A 20,882-nucleotide genomic window follows, 5' to 3' on the forward strand; every position below is an offset into this window, starting at 1 on the left:
GTCAAATAAAATCGTTAAACTGTATTGATTCTGTTAAGAGTGAATTAACTTCCATTTTAAAGATCTATCATGTTCCCATGAACGAAATAACAAAAGCTAAAGAGCAAACAATGCTAACTTTTATGCTAAACCATAATGTAAATGCAGTTATAAGACAAACTCAGGTCTCAGGCTTCAATTAACCTGCAAGCAACACACCCTCTTGCCAGTAAAAAGTGGGGTTTCCTTACATAAGCATTTTCTGAAAAATTAAAATTTGAATGAAACACATATCTATTTTTTATTTCTCCTTTAAATTATTTTCTCTTTTATTAAAAACAACTACTTTAAAAATCTTAGTTGAATGTTAAGATCCTAAAAAAAAGAGCACCAATTCACAATTAGGAATAAAATAATTCAATTAGGAATAAAATGATTTTTCAGTAATATTCTTGTAATGTGCTTTGGGATTTGTTGATGTGACATGAGCTTCAATTTACATGTACTAAATTTTAAACAATGCAAGAAATTACGTATTATCAAATGGGTAAAGCTGGAAACCGTTGCCCTCCCCCCACAATGTCTTTCCTTCCCTGTCTGCTCCTGGGTAAAACAAGCTGAAAAAGGTGGCTTGGGTGATATTTGACAATTAAAAGTAAAACACGAGCCGTTTGACTCCAAGGGATTTTTTTTTTTGTGATCATGCATATGAAGGATGAGAACAGAAATGCTGGTTTATCCACTCTCCCTGTTCTCTTCCACCAAGTACTACCTCTTCCTCCCAAAGGCTGGGAGCAACTCCAGCCCAACCCGCCCTCAGTGCTTGGCTGGGGACCTACCAGACTAGTGGCTACCCAGGGACAACTGCCAGAGACCCCTCCTCAGAAAGCCTCCCCACAAGCTGAAAATGCTCTACAAAGTCCAACATGTCTGTATACAGTATGGCTGGAGGCAGAATTAGCGGCTTCTGCGATCTTCCACCTTACCCTGCCAGGACGACTTCAACTTCCAAGCTCCTCTGACAATTGCTAAGATCCAAGTTCTAAGATAGATCCTTGGTTCATAATATTCACTCTTGTGCTGCTTCCCTGACTAATCCCTGACCAACAGTTAGATTTAAATTCTGCTACTGGTCCACTGAATTAGAACATAATACAGCCTGAGCAGTAGTACTATTTGCAAAGACTGGTTGATGCAATGTTGCAAAAGCCACATGTTGTTGTTGTTGTTTTTTAATCTGTATGGATAACTATGGAAAAATACAACCTTTTCCAATGTCTCTCTAATATACATGGCTGTTATCTGATTTCAGAAACTCTCTATGCTCATCTACTGAGTTGGTCAAGGAGAATCCTATTGAGGCAATTGCAGAGCAAAAGAAATTATTCTCCTAGGAGCAATAAGATCACAACTAAATCAAAATATTCACTGTTAAAAAAACTGCTTTACTTCACATAAAAATAAAAATTATGTGTTGTGAATTACAATTCCTTTAAATAGAGTTAATACTTTATATTCATATTGCCAGAGAAGAAAATTAAATAAAAGCAATCTTGGAAATATTGCATTGACTAGGAACCTACAATGGAGTAATTTTATTGCAGAAAAGACTTTCTGTTTACTCATTCCTTCATGAAGACTCTTACCGTGGTGATGATCTGTGGTTTTTGTTGCTTGGCCAAACCAATGATGTCAACTCCATTATAATAGAGATTTTCTAAACATCCATGAAAATTTTTATATTGGAATGATACTGATTTTTCAGGTGCTGGAATCCCTCCAAAGCTGATCTTAGAAAGAAAAATGGCATCAATAATATTGTTTAGTGATTTATGATAATCTGCTTAAATGATTATGATTAGCAACTATAGCTGTAAGGCCGAGGTACAGATCAAGTTTTCATCATCCTGCATCAAAAAATATTCAGATACAGATTTTAAAGCAAATTTATATGCATTCAGTCCTTATTCACACTAGAGCTTGATTATTCCAACAAATTGTTAATCACACCTGGTTTTGATATTTATCACTTGATGAGGAAAATCATATCTTTATATCCATCATAAAACTTGATCTGTTAATAATGTTACTAATTGTAACATTTTATTTTGTATACATTTCTAGCACACATTGATATTTGTGTATTTGAATCAATTGTTAATGAGTTAATCAATCTTTTTGTTGTCTTAATCTTTTGGATACACCCCCATCACCCCATAAATCTATACTTTGCTTAGGAGTAGCCTAAACCATAAAGAAATCATACAACACATATTTGCTTTTGGTAATGAGATCTCATCATGTGGGAAATACCTATGCAGAGTATTTCAGGGTGAAAAGGGTGATTCTGCACCCTGATAATAAATTAACACACTGCAGGGAATATGCAGCCTCCAGGACCCAAGCCCACCATTGAGTTAGGCCACTGTGGGAAGTATTTCACCAGCCAGGTGGATGTACTACACAGGTGGGTTCTCTATAGCACATTTTCTGTTGGGAAGCTAAATGACACATCGATCATAAAATCGGTATTAATTGAAATGTAACCATCACACCTCATAATCAAGATCCAGGTAACTGAATTCTCCCTGTGCATGGAAACGATGCCTATGCTCATCCACTGTAAAGTTGACCTGTTTGCCCAAACACTGGATGAGCACAGAATGCCAATGCTGGTCATCCAGCAGGCTGCCCAGCGTGAGATTGATTGGCGCATGAGTGGAGGGCAGTTTAGCATCACCTTTGAAGAGGGAGAGACAACATACCATTATTCACAGTTAAAAGGAAAAAAAAAAAAGTTTCCCTTTTGTGGCCCAGCATCTCTCACAATAATTGTAATGTCCTTACTGTGTCCCATCCCATAGACGAGTGTGAATTTACCTGAAGTTTGAGTACAACAGTCTCCCAACCTTGTAATTTCTTCCACCGCTAATTCTTTTTATTATTATTACTCATTGCATGCTCATTTTCTATGTAAATTTTATCTTTGCTACAACCTCATTATTTTTACTACTGCAATATTTTTCAATGACCCATCCCTTTCTTTTATGGTGCTAGAAAATAGTTATGAAATTCTATCTAGGGCTATGGAAAAAAATCATTCAGCAAGGATCTTATGCAATTTAAAAAATGTGAACCATTTTAACATGATAGGGTAATAACTGGCAGATAGATAAGTCCTTGAATTGGAAAATAAAGCACCTTAAATGATTTTTAAAAAATAAGCCATAAAAGCATAAGGTTACTTAAGAAATAAGTAAATGATCAAATCTTCAAGCACAGCGCCAAATGTTTTACCTGAATTAATAAGTAAAAACAGTTTTCCTCTTCTTAACTCCAGTGTGATATGGTCTCCACTTGGCCCTGCCCTGTGGAGTAGAATCCCATCACTCTGCATGGTTTTAAATTTCAAAGAAATAATATCTTTTATTGGGCTCAGGGATTTTTGATCAAATCGGTAGAGAAGGGAACTTTTTCCATCAAGATCAACCACCTCTGATCCTAGAGACAAAGATATTAAAAGTCATGGATAAATATATAAATAAGGATAAATATGCCCTCCATTGAAGCTATTTAAGTGTATGTGTGTGTGTACGTGTGTGTAATAATTATGACAATTGAATGCCTAATTCCTTCTTGAAACCCAGGATTGATTCCATTTTAGTCTTCACTGCTTCCAAAATTCATGGGGTAAAAATACATTTTAAACGTATACCTGATTTTCTCTTTAAAAATGAAAATCTGGAAAAAAAGGTTATGATCAACATACATAAAATCACTTTGCATTTTCACAATCCGTATTTTTAACAATGCTTTTGAAGTGTTGAAATTAGATGGGTTTTCTGGCTCTAGAAAAAAGTGATTTTGATATCTCAAAATGCTTTTATCCATGTGCTATATAAAAAAGGATCCTCACAGAAATAAGCATACACTCTACACTTCCACCACTTCAACTGCATATTAAACTGACCTTTGTGTTTTTTATACATATTTTTCATGACTAAGTGAAAGTATTTAAGAGCAGTGCTATTTTCTGCCTTCTCAAGAGTGTCGTTGGAAAGACATTAACTTAATGATATTGTGAGGTTTATTCTGCCGCATTTGTGTTATAACTGTGACACTGACATGTTGTTTCAGCTTTCTGACAATGTCTTACCAACTCATTGTCAAGATAACTCTTACTCAATCCATCTGAAAAAAGATGTCATGTTATACTGGTAACATAACAGCACATCTGTCAGAATCGGTTGCCCCCTGAACAAGAGACGTAAAAAAGAACCCATAATACTCAGAGATCTAGCAGTGTTTTCTACATTTCATAAGTAGAAGATTTTTTTTAAATGCAATTACCCTTGAGAGTACATTTATGTAATAAATGAAGACATTAGAGAAGTCCAATAAAATATGAAGCTATTTTTCAACTGGTAAGCTGACTTCTTCCAGTCAACAAAATGACATTACAGCGTACTCATCTTGTTCCATTTGACAAAATTATGACAGCTACTCTTAGGCCCCAATATGCATTTTATTCTGATTATCCATCATATTTTATAAACCATTCATAAGTACCACCACCCTCAAATATTTTTTCCACTGCTTTATGCTGCTATCTTCTGAAAATTCAGGTTTGATTTTTTTTTCACTTCTTGCTAATGTGCTTATAAAGAATTCATTCACCAAGCACACATGAATAAACATTGCATTCTTTAGAAAGAATAATGTTAACGGAACAATTATTCCTTGTTATATAGCTGGATGAATGTTCATGGTAAAAACATAATTCTGTGTCAAATACAAATAATGTGCTCCACAATTATTAGATTACAATAAATTAAGAAAATTTTCAATAAGACAGACTTTAAGTGCTCACACATTTGGAGCGATGCAGTTATCTCTGAGTTAATGTATTGCTTAAAGGCAACCATCATAGTCATGATTTTATTTTAGATAAAGACTGTTTGTGGAATTAGCTACTGAGAGATTTTTTTCCCCATAAAAAGTTTAGCCTATGTTACTTTAGTCGACTATTTCTTTTTTTTCTCTCTTTTTTCACTATGGTTATTATTATGTTATAATGGTCCTATCCATCTTCCTAGGCATCTGAAGCTTTTGTGCCTGGATATTTTCATCAGCAAAATAAGGTAGCGAAAAGCATTTCAGGCAATGGATGCCTAAGGCAATGGTGCTCGGCTTCCTCTCTTAAACTGAAGTCACTGGACATGTTCTTGCTTTCCACTCCCCAAGTGCATGAGTGTACAACTGGATAAATTCCTTCAGTGAAAAATATTTATACCAGCATGTTTGAGGCACTGTAAAGAGGCTGGGATAAAAGGGTAAGTACTGGACACCATCATGGATTCTGACCTCAGCAGCTTATACTCAGGGAAGATGGACAATATTTAGCAAATGAACAAGGTCAGTTCACAGAACCACTGTGGATTGTAACTAGCATTCAAATTAGGAAGATGGGGCCACGTGTTAAGGTAAGGAGAAAAGTCTTTTTCAGGCTCAGGTCTAGAAACCTGAGGCTAAGGAGGGCAATCTACCTTGTCCTCCCCCAACTAGATGACTTTTGAAACACTTGATTTTCAGAGGCCTAGATCTTCTCCCAACACAGTCCCATTTACTAGCATGAAAGAACATTTGGAAGATTGCTGAAACCATAGACAGGCTCAGAAGAAGGAATGAAATGGACTTCATTCAACAAAGAGGCTTGAAAGGGAAGGAAAGGAGTACAGAAGTAGGGAATTTGAAACATGGCTACAATCACATCACAGATTTCACATGCATGTAAACAATGCCCTTCAGGGAAAAAAAAGCTTATTTGCAACTGAGGGCATGGGTGCATTTGCAATGCAAGAAAAGTCAAGTAGCATACATGTAATAGATGGATATGATTCTTATAAGAAAGATTCGGGATGATTCTTAACAGCATTACTTGAGACAAAATCGTCACTCATAACAGTTCACTTTTTAAAGTATCTCATTTAGAAAAAGTCATTTATACACAAACATATCTGATATGTAAAAATATAATTTTAAAGCATCATCCCAAAAAACTAACATGTGATACAGAAAGTACATGATGTAGAAATCTAGAACTACCTGTAAAAATCTCTTAAGAAAAAAATTACTCTTTTGATCTTTGCAGAGAGCATTTGAATTCTATATATCATCAGTACCTAACTCTCCAAACTGCTGTCAGGAGAGATAGATGTATTATCTTGAAAGTGATTTTACCACCATTAAGAAAAAATCAGAAAAACTAGAAATAAAGGAACAAATCTGTTTCTTACCAATGTTAAACTGGAGCATTTTTAACAAACCAGTGTAAAGATTCTTTAATTTTACATGAATCAGTAGCTTTCTGATTTTATAATTTATTACTGATTAAGGATAGATTCTATAAAGTTACACATTCATTTGTAGATTTTTTTCCCAGTAGAAATGCAAATGACTTCTATCTGCCAGAAAAAAAATATCCTCAGAGGTTATGATTGGACATTAGTCACTTATGTATTTACCTATTAATATTATTCCAACATTCTTTCTAGGATTCCTAAGTATTCCTGAGTATGTACTCATACTCTTAATTTTTTTAAACTAGAATTAACCTTCTTCTGATTCCTTCATTAGAAAATCAAAAGCATCTGTGATATGCATTTATTCTATATTTAAAGGATGGTTGGTTTCACACTTTCGGAAATTTTACTTTACCATGAGTCATTGAGAAAGCACATTTGGACATTACATCATTGGCCAGGAAAGCAACATTTGAAGTCATGGCTGCAACTGGTACCAGTTTATTTTCTATTCCACAAAGATTTTCAGATTTAAGAATTCAAGAATTCTTGACCTGCCAAAGCAATTTCTCACAAGGGAATTTTAAGGTGATTCATCATTTTAAATTTAAACACCTATACAAGATCTAATATGAATATGTAGAATTAATAAGATTACTCTAACTCAAGCTTTATTTGTTTAGAAACACTAATCATCAAAAATAATACTTATATTTCAACTTGCAGTCAGTGGCTATCATATTTATTCCTATCTTTTGTCAAATACCTTTGAGGAAAAACATCTTTGGAGTTGTATAAATAGGAAAAGTAGATGAATCAACTAAGTTACAGAAATTTATAAGAATAAAAGTCCTGCAGTACAAAGATGTAGAAGAAGACTTCTTACCTGATTGAAGGGAAGAATGATTTTTCTTATTGTCAATTTATTAATTAGCATGCTTTTTAACTGAGATCATATTTATAATAATTGGATTATTACCAAGATTAATAATGTGACTGTCATGCATTGGGTCATCATGGGGAGGGTACAAACTCTAATTTCCTAGTAACAGGTTGCAAATTATTGTGATATAGCCACCTCTTTTTAGCCTAGCCCTCTTTTAAGCCATTTATAACAGTGTATATTGCCACTTTGCCTAATAGTGTAGCCAGTCTGTATGAGTTTAAATCATTGCTCCATCTTGGGCAACTGTATGAGAAATGTTGTCACTTCAAAACCACAAATTTTATTAACATAATTCTGGAATTCAGAAGACCTAAAATCAAGGTGTTGGCACAAGCTGCTTCCCTTTCGGTACCTAAGAATTAATCATCCCTTTCTATGCCTTTTCTACCTTCTAGAGATCACCTGCATGCTTTGGCTCATGACCTCTTCCTCCAGGTGTTAGACCAGTTTTTGTGGCATCTTCAAATCTCTTTCATTCACATTCTCTCTCTCATTTCTGTATTCACAGTCACATGTCCTTCTCTGACTGACCCACCTACCTCCCTCTCAAAAGGACCCTTGTGATTGCATTGGGTCCACCTGAATATACCAGAATAATCTCCCCACTTAAGAACCTTCACTTAATTAAATTTGCTAACGGCCTCTTCCACGTAAGATAAGGTTTGTATTTCTTCTTCTTTGAAGTGCCTGTTCAGTTCCTTTGCCCATTTATTGATTGGGTTATTCGTTTTTTTGGTGTTAAGTTTTTTGAGTTCTTTGTATATCCTAGAGATTAATGCTCTGAGGGGCAGGTGGTAAAGATTTTCTCTCATCATTCTGTAAGTTATCTGTTTGTGTTCTTGATTGTTTCCTTTGCTATGAAGAAGCTTTTTAGTTTGATGCCATCCCATTTATGGATGCTTGATTTCACTTCTTGTGCTTGAGGAGTTTTATTGAGGAAGTCTGTTCCTGGGTCGATAAGATGGAGAGTTGGGCCTATTTTTTCTTTCAGTATGCGTGGGGTCTCTGGTCTAATGCCAAGGTCCTTGATCCATTTTGAGTTTTGTACAGGGTGAGATATAGGGGTTCAATTTCAATCTACTACATATGGATTTCCAGTTTTCCCAGCACCATTTGTTGAAGAGGCTATCTTTTCTCCAATATATGTTTATGGCACCTTGGTCTAGTATGAGATAATTGTATTTATGTGGGTATGTTTCTGTGTCTTCTGTTCTGTCCCATTGGTCTTCAATTGTATTTTTATGCAAATACCACACCGTTTTTGTTACTGTTGCTCTGTAGTATTGTGATGGCTCCTGTTTCACTTTTCTCACTGGGGATTGCTCTGGCTATTCTGGGCCTCTTATTTTTCCAAAGAATTTCATGACTGCTTTTTCTATGAAGAACATCATTGGAATTTTAATGGCAAATGCATTAAATTTGTATAGTGCTTTGGGGAGTATGGTCATTTTGTCAATATTCATTCTGCCTATCCAAGAACAAGGGAGATCTTTCCATTTTCTAAAGTCTTCTCCAATTTCTTTCTTCAGTGTTCTGTAGTTTTCATTGTAGAGGACTTTCACCTTTCCACGTCACGTTCAACCACAACCATGAGATCAAAAGTGCAATGGGTTGCACCCCATCTATGTATAATATGTCAAAATACATCCAACTGTTATGTAGATCTAAAAACAACAAATAAACATTTTTTAAAAAATAAAATGTTGAGGTAAGCTTCTGCTTAAAAAAAGAAGAAGAAGAAGGCAGGAGAGAGCTTGATGTACTTTAGAAAGATAAATTTAAACATAATTACAGTCTTTGCAAAATTTACATACATGTCAGTGGAGTGCTTGGTAGCTTTAAAACTAATCATGTAAATTTATTGACTTAGAAAGACATCCACAATATACTTTAAATGGGGAGGCGTGTTAAAAAGAAAAAGAAAAAAAACAGCATATCTGCAGGTTTCAGAGACTATGATCTTTGATGGGACATTATTGTATCACAGCAAATCACTTAACCTCTTTGTCCTTGTTTCCTCGACTGTAAAATGAGAATAATAATAGTATTTCCTCATAGGATTCATGCATGAATGTATATCTGCATAGTTTTTATAAGCTGGCACCTAACGAGTGATTGATAAATGTTAATGACCACTAATGATAACGGTATTATTTGTTATTAGAATATTGGACAAGAAAAGAGATACAGCAAAACTACTTAATACTATCTTTTGTGTATGTGTCTCTCTAAAACAAAATAATGAACTTCTGAAATGCACAAGAAACTCTCAGTTATCAATGTCAGTGCCAGGTTATGCAGCAAGAGTGATCTGGAGCCCTCTGTGGGCTCTGTGGCTTCTCCTCTGTCTGTCAGCTCCTGCCTGGGCTGACACCACAGCAATCCTAGGCGACCTGAATCCTCCTGGGTGAATACCTCCATCTCAAATCTGCTCATTTAGAGCAAGAATCAAGGAAGGGAGCAACTCACAAAGACTGGAGGCCCCACCCCCAGACCAGTTCTCTCTGTTATCCTGGTTTTGTCTGTTTTATTTACATGATTCAGAAATACCATGTCCCAAGGAATCAAAAACTTCCCAGTGGAAAATATTCAAATATCTTTCAGAAAGTGTTGTCAGAAGGGGTGGAGCTAAAATATGTGTTCTGCCCTCTCTTCTGCAGCACATATTTATGGAGAGCTTTCTGTGAAAGACACAGCAATGCATAAAAACAAAGAACACTTTTTTTTTTCAAAGAGCTTACAGTCTATGGGGGAAGATACACATCCCTGCCATGCAATTATTCATGGCTTTGTTCAGAGCTTTGCTTGCGCATTAGGACAAAGTCCCAAATGATTTCTGAGATGTGCAAGAGAAGTTGATCTGCTTCAGCCTCTAAGGATGTCAACTAAATTGCAAAAATGCTTTACCTCCCTGAGCTGCAAACTGTTTTCCACCTCTGCATATCTCACATGCAAACACTCTTGCCATCGTAATATATGCTGCTGGACCTAGTGTCTTCCCCCTCCCCCACCCTATGCCTGCTCTAGAAATTTGAAGCTTCTTGAATTTTGAGGGGTTGTCATTTGAAAAAGCAATGTCCTCCCTGTCCCCCAAGTAGATTACTAAGAAAAATACCCATGAGCATGATTTTTTAAATTGAGCTCGCCATATTCGAATCACCTGAGAAGAGTCTCTTGTGGGCTCCATAAACATTCTACATCCCGGGCTATGCCTGGTGTCTACCAAGTTAATTCACATTTAACTCAGGAACTCAAAGTCCTGGGTGATTCTGTGGCAGATGACAGCATGGGGGTTGTTTGACAGGAAGAATAAGTAGGTTATAGAAACCTGTTCTCTGAAATTGAATACTCTCATTACCTATTGAATTTTACCATGGAAAATGAGTATTTTTATTTATTTATACTATAGTTGGTTCTTGCAGAAAGTTGTAGAGGAGGGAGAGATTTGTCCCTGAAAGCTGTTTCAGAGATAAATTGATTCTTCAAGTAACCATGAATTATGGCATTATTGATGAGATCAGAAGATGAAAAGCTTAAAAGAGAAAAATCAGAATAGAAAAATGCATGAACTAGAAAGCCAATCCTTCAATAATAGAAAATTAACTGTATTTAAAGGTCACGAAAAGAGTCTCCTTGTAAAAGATAATAGGGTTTTCTATTCATCTTTTAGGAATCACCCCCAAAATAGAAACAAAATAAGAAAAAGAAAAAAAATTAAGAGAAAAATAAATTAAGCAGAGTAAGAGTTCTACCTTCAAAAGCCAAAGAAAAAAATAATACAAATCATCCATTAGCTAGAGAAAATGGCTGGAAACCAAAGTCTTCTTGGTTAAACATGAAGTCAGCCTTAAACACTGCTCAGACTATTTCTTTATTTGAAAATGATTACCCATGAATTACTAAACAAACAGAGGTCCAAATTTGACTTCTAAGAAACATAAATCAGACTGAGTCACTATTAAACTATTATACAGTGAAATATTAAAGCAACAGCATGATGTATAGGCACTTGAGATCTACATTACTGAACTGGGTTTTTAAGGGGTGGGGGGAGAGAACCCAAGCACTCAAGAAATCAACAGGAAATAGATAGTACTATTTTTTGCATAGTAGGATAAAAGAACACAGAATGATTTAAGGGACTCTTAAGTTTAAAACAACTAAAATTAATACCCTGAGAAGGAAGAAGGTACAGAAGCAAATACTGCACAGAACCACAGGAAAAAATGACTTTCTTATCATGGTTTTAAATAGACAGCGTTAAGGTCAGCAATAACACAGCTCGGGGGTTGTGGAGACAAACATGATCACTGCTACTGAAATATCAATCTAAATCAGCCTTCTAAACAGATTTGAAATTAGCAGCATCTACTGTGTCAAGGACACTTCAGTGCGTCATTGGAGATGTAAGTTGTATTTCTGTCTCTAAAGCTTGTGTGTAACTTTCATAATGTCACCAAAGTCACTTAAATGCTGATTCTTGGTTTCCTCATTTGGATACGCATTGAGACAAACTCCAGCCCTCTCATACCACAGAAAGATGCAGTGGAGACCAAACGAAGCATCAAAATGTTGCCATATTTATCATTTTGTATGATATTAATAGCCCTTTAATCGCAAAATACTTGCCATCTCTTGTGTTTCTCTCAAAGATATCTCTAATCCATCACTACTGTGTGAGTATAATAAATTTGTGAGTTTGGTATATTTATTTATTATGCAGTTTATATATGGCTAATCAAAATTTTCTAATTCATCCACTTAACAAATTGGTTTTGAACATGTATGCTGCTGTGTCTCTTTCTTAAGAGACTTCAGGCAAATCATCCTGGGCTCACAAATGTATCTTAGAGCTGTACATTAATGCATGAGAGAACAGAATGGGGTAACGGAAGAGATTTGAACAGAGATATTTAAGTTAGGTTGGCATCAGAGACACTGCTAAGGAAGTGATACTTACACAAAAGAAGTGAATACATGTTAACAGGGGTCAGGAAGTGAGACGGACAAATGGCCAGTGATGGACGAGGACCTGAACTGTTGGTTGAATGGCAATGGAGAAGTAAGTGGAAGTGGTCCACAGGGAGTGGAATTACCAGCAGATCACTCAGCTATAGGGAGGTCTGTCTCCAGGTTTTGTTGAGACAAGTCTATTTTGGGGGTTTTCCTTTATCCCTCAAATACAATTATTGATCCTCAGGCCTGGTCTTTACTCCTAAAGCAAAGCCCTTTGGGTTTTTCAGTTTAAAGCCCAGTGTGTTTAACAAATCCCTCTAAATTCACAGGACTTGAACTCCAAAGTAATCATCTCAGCACTGGGCAGACGCTAAAACCCTTTACAACTATATACCCCTGGTTCCTGCTTTCTCTGGGGATCCTTGGTATCTGTCTCATCTTGGACGAGTGAAGTTTAAGATCAACCAATGATAGGGGAACTGTGTATGCTCAAGCTGAGGCTCTCCTTCTCTGACCATCTTCTTTTGGATATTCCTTCCTCAAATTTTAGTCTCTCTGGCAACCTTGAACTCTGACCTCTATATCCCTAACCTAGGAAAATCTGATTGTCCTTAGAGTTAAACCGGTGGAACAAAAATACCCTGTGATTGGCTTTCCTTCTTTAAAGAATGAAGTGTTTTCAATTTTCCATTTTGAGTTGAATTTCCAAGCTCTGAAATAATTTTTAAAATATATTTTATGAAGCACTTATGCTTGTTATGGGTAGGTTAGTTAAAAAAAAAAAGTTATAGTGCCATGGCACACCCAAAAGTAAAGCATCTCTATTTTCATGAACATCTATAATTACCTTGATCCATTCCTTTATTTAGGGTTGCAAAATAGGTATATTCCAAATTCTATTATTTCCTTTTATTTATTATCTGAATTTTTTTTTTAAGAAACTCTTCTCTGTTTGGTTACCTTGACACAGATTACACAGGAAAAACAGGGTAAACAATGTTTTCCTTTCATTTGTTAGTTTTTACAACAAGGAAGTAGATATTTAATGTTCTTCAAAGGTGAGCAATGGGGCTTTTGGAAGATTATTCATGAACCCAGTCACTTATATATATGTACTATTCTTCAAAAGATTGCAGTTACTCTTCTTATAGCTGCTAGAACATTTCCATGTTAGCTCAGTGAGAGCCTCCTCAGCTGGTTTTTATGTAGTCCTGATGGATTTTCATAGTTCCCTTGTTTTCTAGGGCCTAGTGGGAGATCTTTTTACCATTAAAGGCATGCCCTTACAGGAGATTGCAGGACCCTGGTGGGTGGGTGTATGTCTCTCTCTATGTCTCTGTCTCTGTCTCTGTCTCTCTCTCTCTCTCATCTCTTTCTCTCCCTCACTCCTCCCATTTATTAGTTTTTTGTTTTTGATTTGAACCCTGGTTATGAGCTGAACAGTTTGTCACAGGCTACTGCCTAGATGTGTTGCCTGGTCACAGGCCCAAAAGCAATAGACCAATTGATTATGGACGGAAACCTCCAAAACTGAGCCAAAATAACCTTTTTGTCTTTATAAGCTGAATAACTCAGGTATTTGTTGTTAGTCAGTGGAAAGCTGACTAACAACACAGTGTGCAAGTCTAACTTAATGTTTTTACATGATTCAACATGCATTCTTATTTTTTAAAAGTTAACATGAGCTTTAGAATAACTGACTTACGTTCCACCTATTTAACAGAAGCCATAATTTTCTCTTCCTCAGTTTGCATCTAAACAATTAAACACAATAGGTTGACACTTCTTGACATTTGTTCTCACCCAAACTCATCTGAGCCTCATCCTGATCTTTAGGAGGCTGGGTTGACTGGGATGGGACACTGGAGAATAATGGCATCATCATCTGTAGTTTTCAGTTTAGAAAACACAAGTAGAAAATATAAGAATCAAGACAAGCGCAGATGATCATCCAAGTGGGAAAAAAAATACTGAAAGAGACCTAGGTAATAGCCTCTGTCTATTCAGGATGCTGATCTCTCATACCACATGTTTGGCTAGGAAAAAGAAATGCAGTAAATTTGTTACATCCCACTAGGGATGACTGAGAGAGCCTTCCTGGGGCTCACCTGCATTCATTCATTCATTCATTCACTCATCATCCAGAAGATTAATAACAAAAAGAATCTCTGGTTGCAACCTATATAATGCTGGCACACTATGATCAGAAGAAAGGCTGATTCTGATGGTTGGAAACATTGACCTCAAGTCTGAAGGTGGGGTGTCAGGGAAGTTGTCAGAAGCTGACTTCTATGTAAGAAAAGAGAATGAGTAAGAGAAATTTCTAGATACAAGAAAGAAGGTTGCTTTGTGGCAATGACCCTAAGCATCTCTGAGAACCCCGAGTCTAGAAAAATCATGAAGTCAGGTCAAATAAACTTCAGTTAGCTCAGTATGGCTGGATAGTTGGATGCTCTTATCCTTTTGGGGGTGAAGAAGAGAAGATCATGGGTGGCAAAATGAGGATGTTTACACAGGGACTGGAGAAAAGAACTTCAGAATTTATATTAAGGACAATTCCTCTGCAAGTCATCCACAATTAGAAACCTTAGCTCGTGTGATTTAATCTCCACTTCCCCGGGGCAGGTCAGAGACATTACGTTCACCACGTTCTTTCCTCACCTGCCTTTGTGTACCACTGTTCAGCCTTCCTTGGAACATTTAGTAGAGGAGCACGTCTTATCATGGAAGATTTTCTTTTCCTTTCTTTCTTCCATCAGTTATTTCCTTCCATACATCTTTCTCTGGATCTATAAACATGTTCACAGCTGCTATGGCAGAGACATCTAAAATTTATACTTTCCCTTTGATCCCATAAAATTTAGCTTCTACTTCACTCATTACTCAGGAAACAACTTGGAGTTTACTGACATAAAAGTAGAACATGCTCTTTGATATGGATTTTCCATTCACTTGATGTCCTTTCATAACAAGTTATGGCTCTAAGTCATTGGGGTAGAGGGCAGTAAAATTATGTGTGCTTCTCACAATAGACATTTTCCCTGCAATAATCACAGGACCATCTTTCCACCCTAACTTTAGCAAATACACATATTAGGCACAAGAGGTGCCTGGGTATAAAAATGTTTATACTGCCCCCAAAATAATATAAAGGACCTGCTTTAATTATGGTAGAAATGTATTTCCATTTTTCAAAACACAAGTAGTTCAAACATTGCACTTTATGCTTTTATTATTAAGAACGATACAAGGAGAACACTTTATGATTCACTAATAATGACGCCATTTATATGGTTTCCAATTCTATAACTTTAACCCAGGGGCCTGGAGTTCCAACCTTGCGTATTTCACAGGTGCTGGAGCATGGTGAGTCAACCATGGAATTAATTATCTCTCCTGTTCCCTTCCAGAAACTATTTATTCTCCAGTGTCCTGTTCCAATAAATGATACTACCTTCCAGACGGTTGTTCAAAAGCAATAACTCAGTGTCCCCCTCCCACATGATGACCAAGCTCCCTTGAGTCAATATCCTCAGTGTATTTTGAATCTGCCTACCTCCCTCTGCACTGATTGCCATTCCAGTTTGGAACTTCACCTTGACTTATACAAACAAGAACAAAAGCCTCCTGAGGAACATGCTGCCTCCATGTTTAAGCCTCCAACCTTACCCATCACTCAGGCCTAAAAGCCCATTCTCAAAAACAAAACAAAAAAGCTAGTGATCAGCACTAGCACTCCTCTTGCTTTCCTGTGCTTGCTTGGAGTGTACCACTTCTATTTGGACTCTTTCCCCATGTGAATATATCAATCTTCATCTTAATTTCAAAACCATTGCTATAAATTTGCCTCTAGTGATTTCAATTTGTCAATCACTTTATCCTTCCTACCTTACACTTATGCTACAACATTTTGCATTCAGGGTGTATAATTTTTCTGACATTGCTCACGTCCATCTTTTTCAAAACATATATATTACTTTAAATTTTCTTTCAAGTGTCAATAAATACTTAAACCACAAACATACGACTGATGCCTGGAGTTATCAAGACCATGACTTGGCAAAGTCATTTATCTGATTTGAGGTCCTATTTAGCAGGTTGATGTGAGCCCGGACAAAGTTCCTTGTTCCTCTATGTTCACCTTCTTCAATGTCAGGAGATGGGAAGCACCCTGTGTCCCACTCCTGAGTGAACGGCTCCGGCGAGCCCACTAGGAGTCCCACTAACTTAGCACCGGTGGGAAGGCACAAGCAGAAGAGGCTGGTGGTTGGAGGAAGCCCCAGGCCTCCCTCAAGCTCAGGAGAGGTCTGCTTTTTGGGGCATGGATGGGAGTTGTATGGATAGAGGCTGTGATCCAGGGAATAGACCCTGCTCAGCCCCAACACCACCTTTCCTCTTTGTAGGGATTGCAGGGAAAGGACCTGTATATCTAAAGAAAACTCCATCTGCTCTTGGACTGTGCTACTCAAGAGGGTTGCAAATGAAACCACACAGCTGGTGCTTGAGCTGACAGTACCTGAGCCCTTTCTTCTAAGGATAGAGAAAGCCAGGTTCCCCTATTCCTGTGACAGACAACCCCAAGTAAACCATATGGTTCCATCAGCAGAAAATTCTGCTGGTCTCCTCTTAATCCTGCATGAAATAGAGATATTCATGTACCTGTTTCACTGTGTGGTTGGAATTAAATCAGAAAAGGCCTATAAAGAGTCCTCTCTGGTACATATTAGCTGGTTAATAAATGATGGCTCTATAGTATCATGTTTTAATAAATTACTATTTTTGCAAGGCTAATTCTATAAACAGGTGGGGAATGTGAGAACGATAATGGTGTAATTTAGGAATTAAATCAACTTGATCAAGGGCATTCCCATAACGTTCCTACACCCAACCCATTTTTGGAGTTACAATTGGTTATGAATGAGAATATTTTTCCATTAAGTTTACCACTTTTCTTCTTTTAAAAATAATTTAAAATTATGCAACCATAAATTTGCATTGACTCTTGTCATACCATTTTATTATATGTATTTAAATTTTAATTTAAAATCAGTATTGCAACTTCAACCAGGGGTCAGTGAGAGAGGGAAACTGACTAAATACATGGATGGTGGGCTTACCCCAAAGATAGCAAATGAAGTCAGAGCAAAAGAGTGCTCTCCAGAGTGTCAGTCCATGGAAGAGAGAGGTGATTTGAGTTATTCTGAGTCACCTGGCTGCAGAGAAGTCCAAGGAACTGGTACTTTACAGTCACTACCACACAAACACCATGAGTCGTGCTTAAGTGTCAGTAAAACAGCATTATGGAATGTGTAGTGTGTGAAATTGAGCAAACTGCTTAATTTCTCTAAAACCCAGTTTACTCTCCAATAAATAGATGGTTCAAGGATTAAATTAGAATATATAAAAATCCATCAATAACCATGACAACATACCATAACTGTTAACTCTCATTCTGCTGTGATAAATATTTTGCAAGGTAGCTTCTCTGAATAAGTAGAGAATGTAACTATAAATATGAAGCATTTTGAAATTTGCTTTACAACTGTCCATCACACAACATGCAAGTCCTGCTAAACTCTATGATTCCAAGACATATAAGACTGCCCAGGTCCTAGGTTCAAGAATCTTAATTAGGGAAGGATCATTTTTTAAAGGATGATTCTTCTTTTCAAGTGTGGTCATTGCAAAGTGAGGAGCTAACACATAATTCAGAAGCCAAGCTAGACTGTGGAAGCCAAGAAAGCCAGCAGTTCAGGTGGACAGATGGTGGGAAGCATGCTGCCCGCTGACTCATCTCTGCCATCCAACAGCTGGAGGGAGCGGGAGCTTGAGTCCTCCACTCAGGCAGAATTGGCTGCTCACCCAGCCCTGCCACTTCCTGTCTCCATGGCTTGAGCAAAGGCAACATCTCTAAGCTTTAGTTTTCTCATTTGCAAAGTGGGGAAATGGAGGAGTTATCTGGCTGTTTTGCAGAATCATCAACTACTTAGCACAATGTATGTAATAAGCACTCAGGAAAAAAATTCTATTTCTAGATTTATGAAATTAATGCTATTAGCATTAATATAGTACCCATTACTATTATTATTATTCATTATTTATTAATACTATTATTATTATTCCATAGACCCCAGAAGGAACCAAAGTTTATTGATCATGTGAGGTGGGTACTGGGAAGAGGAATGAATATATGAGAACTGTGTGATCGCTGTAGTGTGGTCTCTCTGTCAGGCAGTTTCAACAAACTCATTTGACCTCATTATGACTGGTTTTCCTTTTATGTAAACAAAATTAAACAGAACTTAGTTGGGATTACATCAAAAAGTGATAGGATTATATTAGGTGAGAAAAAGGCATTATAGCTAAAAAAAGAAATAAATGTTTGCTAGAGGAATAGTGATGTAATAAAACTAAACAGTCTTGAGTTTTTGTCTGGCTTCTTCTGTGTCCTAGTTGTGAGACACTGGGTAAATTACTGAATTTCTCCAAACCTCAGACGGCTCATCTGATAATTGTAGATCATATTAAATAACTCATTGTTCTGTAATGAAAGAGCATCTAACAGGATGGTGTGGCTTGAGGTGGACTATCAATAACTCTTAGGTCCCTTCCTCACAAAAAGATATAATAAAATGCCTCATTAAAAGAAGACTAAGTGAAATCTGTGGTTTCTATCTTTTTTATGTGAAAATATTTCAAACACATTTTATATTCTGGCAGAGGTCTTCACTTTCTCTATTAATTTATGCTGAAGGAATAGCATATTTAAAAATGAATTAGATGGCATATTATTTTTAGGCTAGAGAGAATAGCATTCTTTGGTTTCCTAACAGTTGACTGGTTATGCTAAATGGACCACTGTCTCTTATTAAATTCAGGGTGCTTAAATGAAGCATCATCAATATAAGCCATAGAAAAAAATCTCTTAATATTTGAAAGTTGAAATCTAGTCAATAATATTATATTTGGAAAAAATACACTCACATATATCTACAAATATATATTTATGTCTGTCTATAAAATGTTTTTGTCCCTGAATTTACTATGGTAAAGTTGAACACTAAAGTCAATATTGACATGAAAAATATTTTCCACACAAAAAAAACATTCCTATCTTTATATCTCTTTACCTACCTAAGAAGTCAACTTCAGTTTGCAGCTTGGCTTTTAAAATATCTCCTTTGATACCTATTTCAGCGTGCTGGATAAACAAATACTTACGGTATGCACACCCAAACACCTCAATACGCATTCCAATTCTGCCCTTGGGGTTCCATTCCAGGGGGATGAAGCGCAGAAATCTAGCTTTGATGGAAGGCTGGAGTCTGTAGTATACAACACTGTCTGCATTTGCATTTCCTGAAAACCCCTAGAATAAAAGGGAAAGACGAAAATCAATGTATCTACAAGATGTCCATTTCACTTTGTCACTTGTAACATCTAAGAGCAATTGCTTTTTTCACCATGAAAGTTCCACCTTCTTCAAGAAAACCACATTAATATTCTGCCATAATGTCTCTTCATCCACAGAATTTACCATGCCTCCAAACAAATGTTCTCTTTATTAAGAGTATCTTAAATTTTACCTTACTCAGCTGTAAGGTGTCCCTCCAAAAAGTTCATGTGAGATAATACAGGAATATTCAGAGGTGACATGATCAGATTATGAGAGTTGTAACCTAATCAGTGGATTGATCCATTGTATGAACGGAATACTAGCTCATAACTATAGCAGGTAGTGTGTGGCTGATGGAAGAAAGTCACTAGGGGCATGTCGGTCTGCCTTTTTTCTCTCTCTCTCTCTCTCTGTTTTCTGGCTGCATGACCTGAGCAGCCTTCCTCTGCCACAACCTTCTGCCATCGCACTCTACCTCACCTCAGGGTCAGAGCAATGAAGCTGGTGGCCAACCATGTGCCTAACCTCTGAAACCATGAACCAAAATAAACTTTTCCTTCTCTAAGTTGTTATTCTCAAATATTTTGGTCACAGTGACCAAAAACAGACTAACTTACTCCTCAACCAATTCACATCTACCATGCCTGCATAAGAACTTCTGTAAAGTCGCAGATTAATTGTAAAAGCTTGCTGCTTCCATGGCTGCTAACGTGACAGCACAAAAGGCTTTAGAAAACATTTTTCCCAGTATTGAAAGTCATCAAGTGATTCAGCAAAGTCGCTCACATCATTGATGAGTGGGTGAAGTTATTTTGTGTTTCATGTGTTGCACTTTCTCATCTCACTCATTAGCATAAACAAAACATAGTCCCAACATCCAAGTAGGAACCACACCCTGATAACAGGCAGCCAAACTTGATCAACACCCAAAGTCATTAAAGCAAACTGGAGAGAGTAAGAATCCGGAAGGACTTGATTAGACCTACAGACTCAAGAACGCGAAAGCTCAGAACGATGGTAAGCCAGCACAGTCAACAGCAGATGAGGAAACCCAAGTTCACAAAGATGAAGAATACATCATATGTTTGCAAGACCTTAGTAGAGCTGGTCCTGTGGAGCAGAAGCAACCATGGAGTCTGCAGGAACTGGCCCTTGTGAGCCCACAGAAAAGATTTCAAGGGAGCTGTACAGAGTAACAGGCAGGAGTTTGTTAGACATGGTGAGCATTGGGATGCACAGCACAGAACAGAGTGACCATCTCCAAGGAGAATGGTGTAGTTCTCCCAGAGTCTGGGTTTCTTAG

At 36.9% G+C, this 20,882-nt stretch overlaps 1 protein-coding gene across 1 annotated transcript in view; it reads right to left on the reverse strand.

Moving 5' to 3' along the window:
- The window catches only part of Cntnap4 (contactin associated protein family member 4), a 240,075-nt gene that overhangs the window by 91,854 nt on the left and 127,339 nt on the right, over positions 1-20,882 (reverse strand). The window contains exons 4-7 of the mRNA XM_015496327.2: positions 19,405-19,552; positions 3,277-3,480; positions 2,535-2,719; positions 1,626-1,769 (exon numbers count right to left, since the gene is read on the reverse strand). Coding sequence (XP_015351813.1) covers positions 1,626-1,769; positions 2,535-2,719; positions 3,277-3,480; positions 19,405-19,552 — 681 coding nt within the window. The remainder of the gene's footprint in view (positions 1-1,625; positions 1,770-2,534; positions 2,720-3,276; positions 3,481-19,404; positions 19,553-20,882) is intronic.

The sequence above is a fragment of the Marmota marmota genome, unplaced genomic scaffold, assembly GCF_001458135.2.
Source record: "Marmota marmota marmota unplaced genomic scaffold, marMar, whole genome shotgun sequence".
Classification (NCBI taxonomy): Eukaryota; Metazoa; Chordata; class Mammalia; order Rodentia; family Sciuridae; genus Marmota; species Marmota marmota.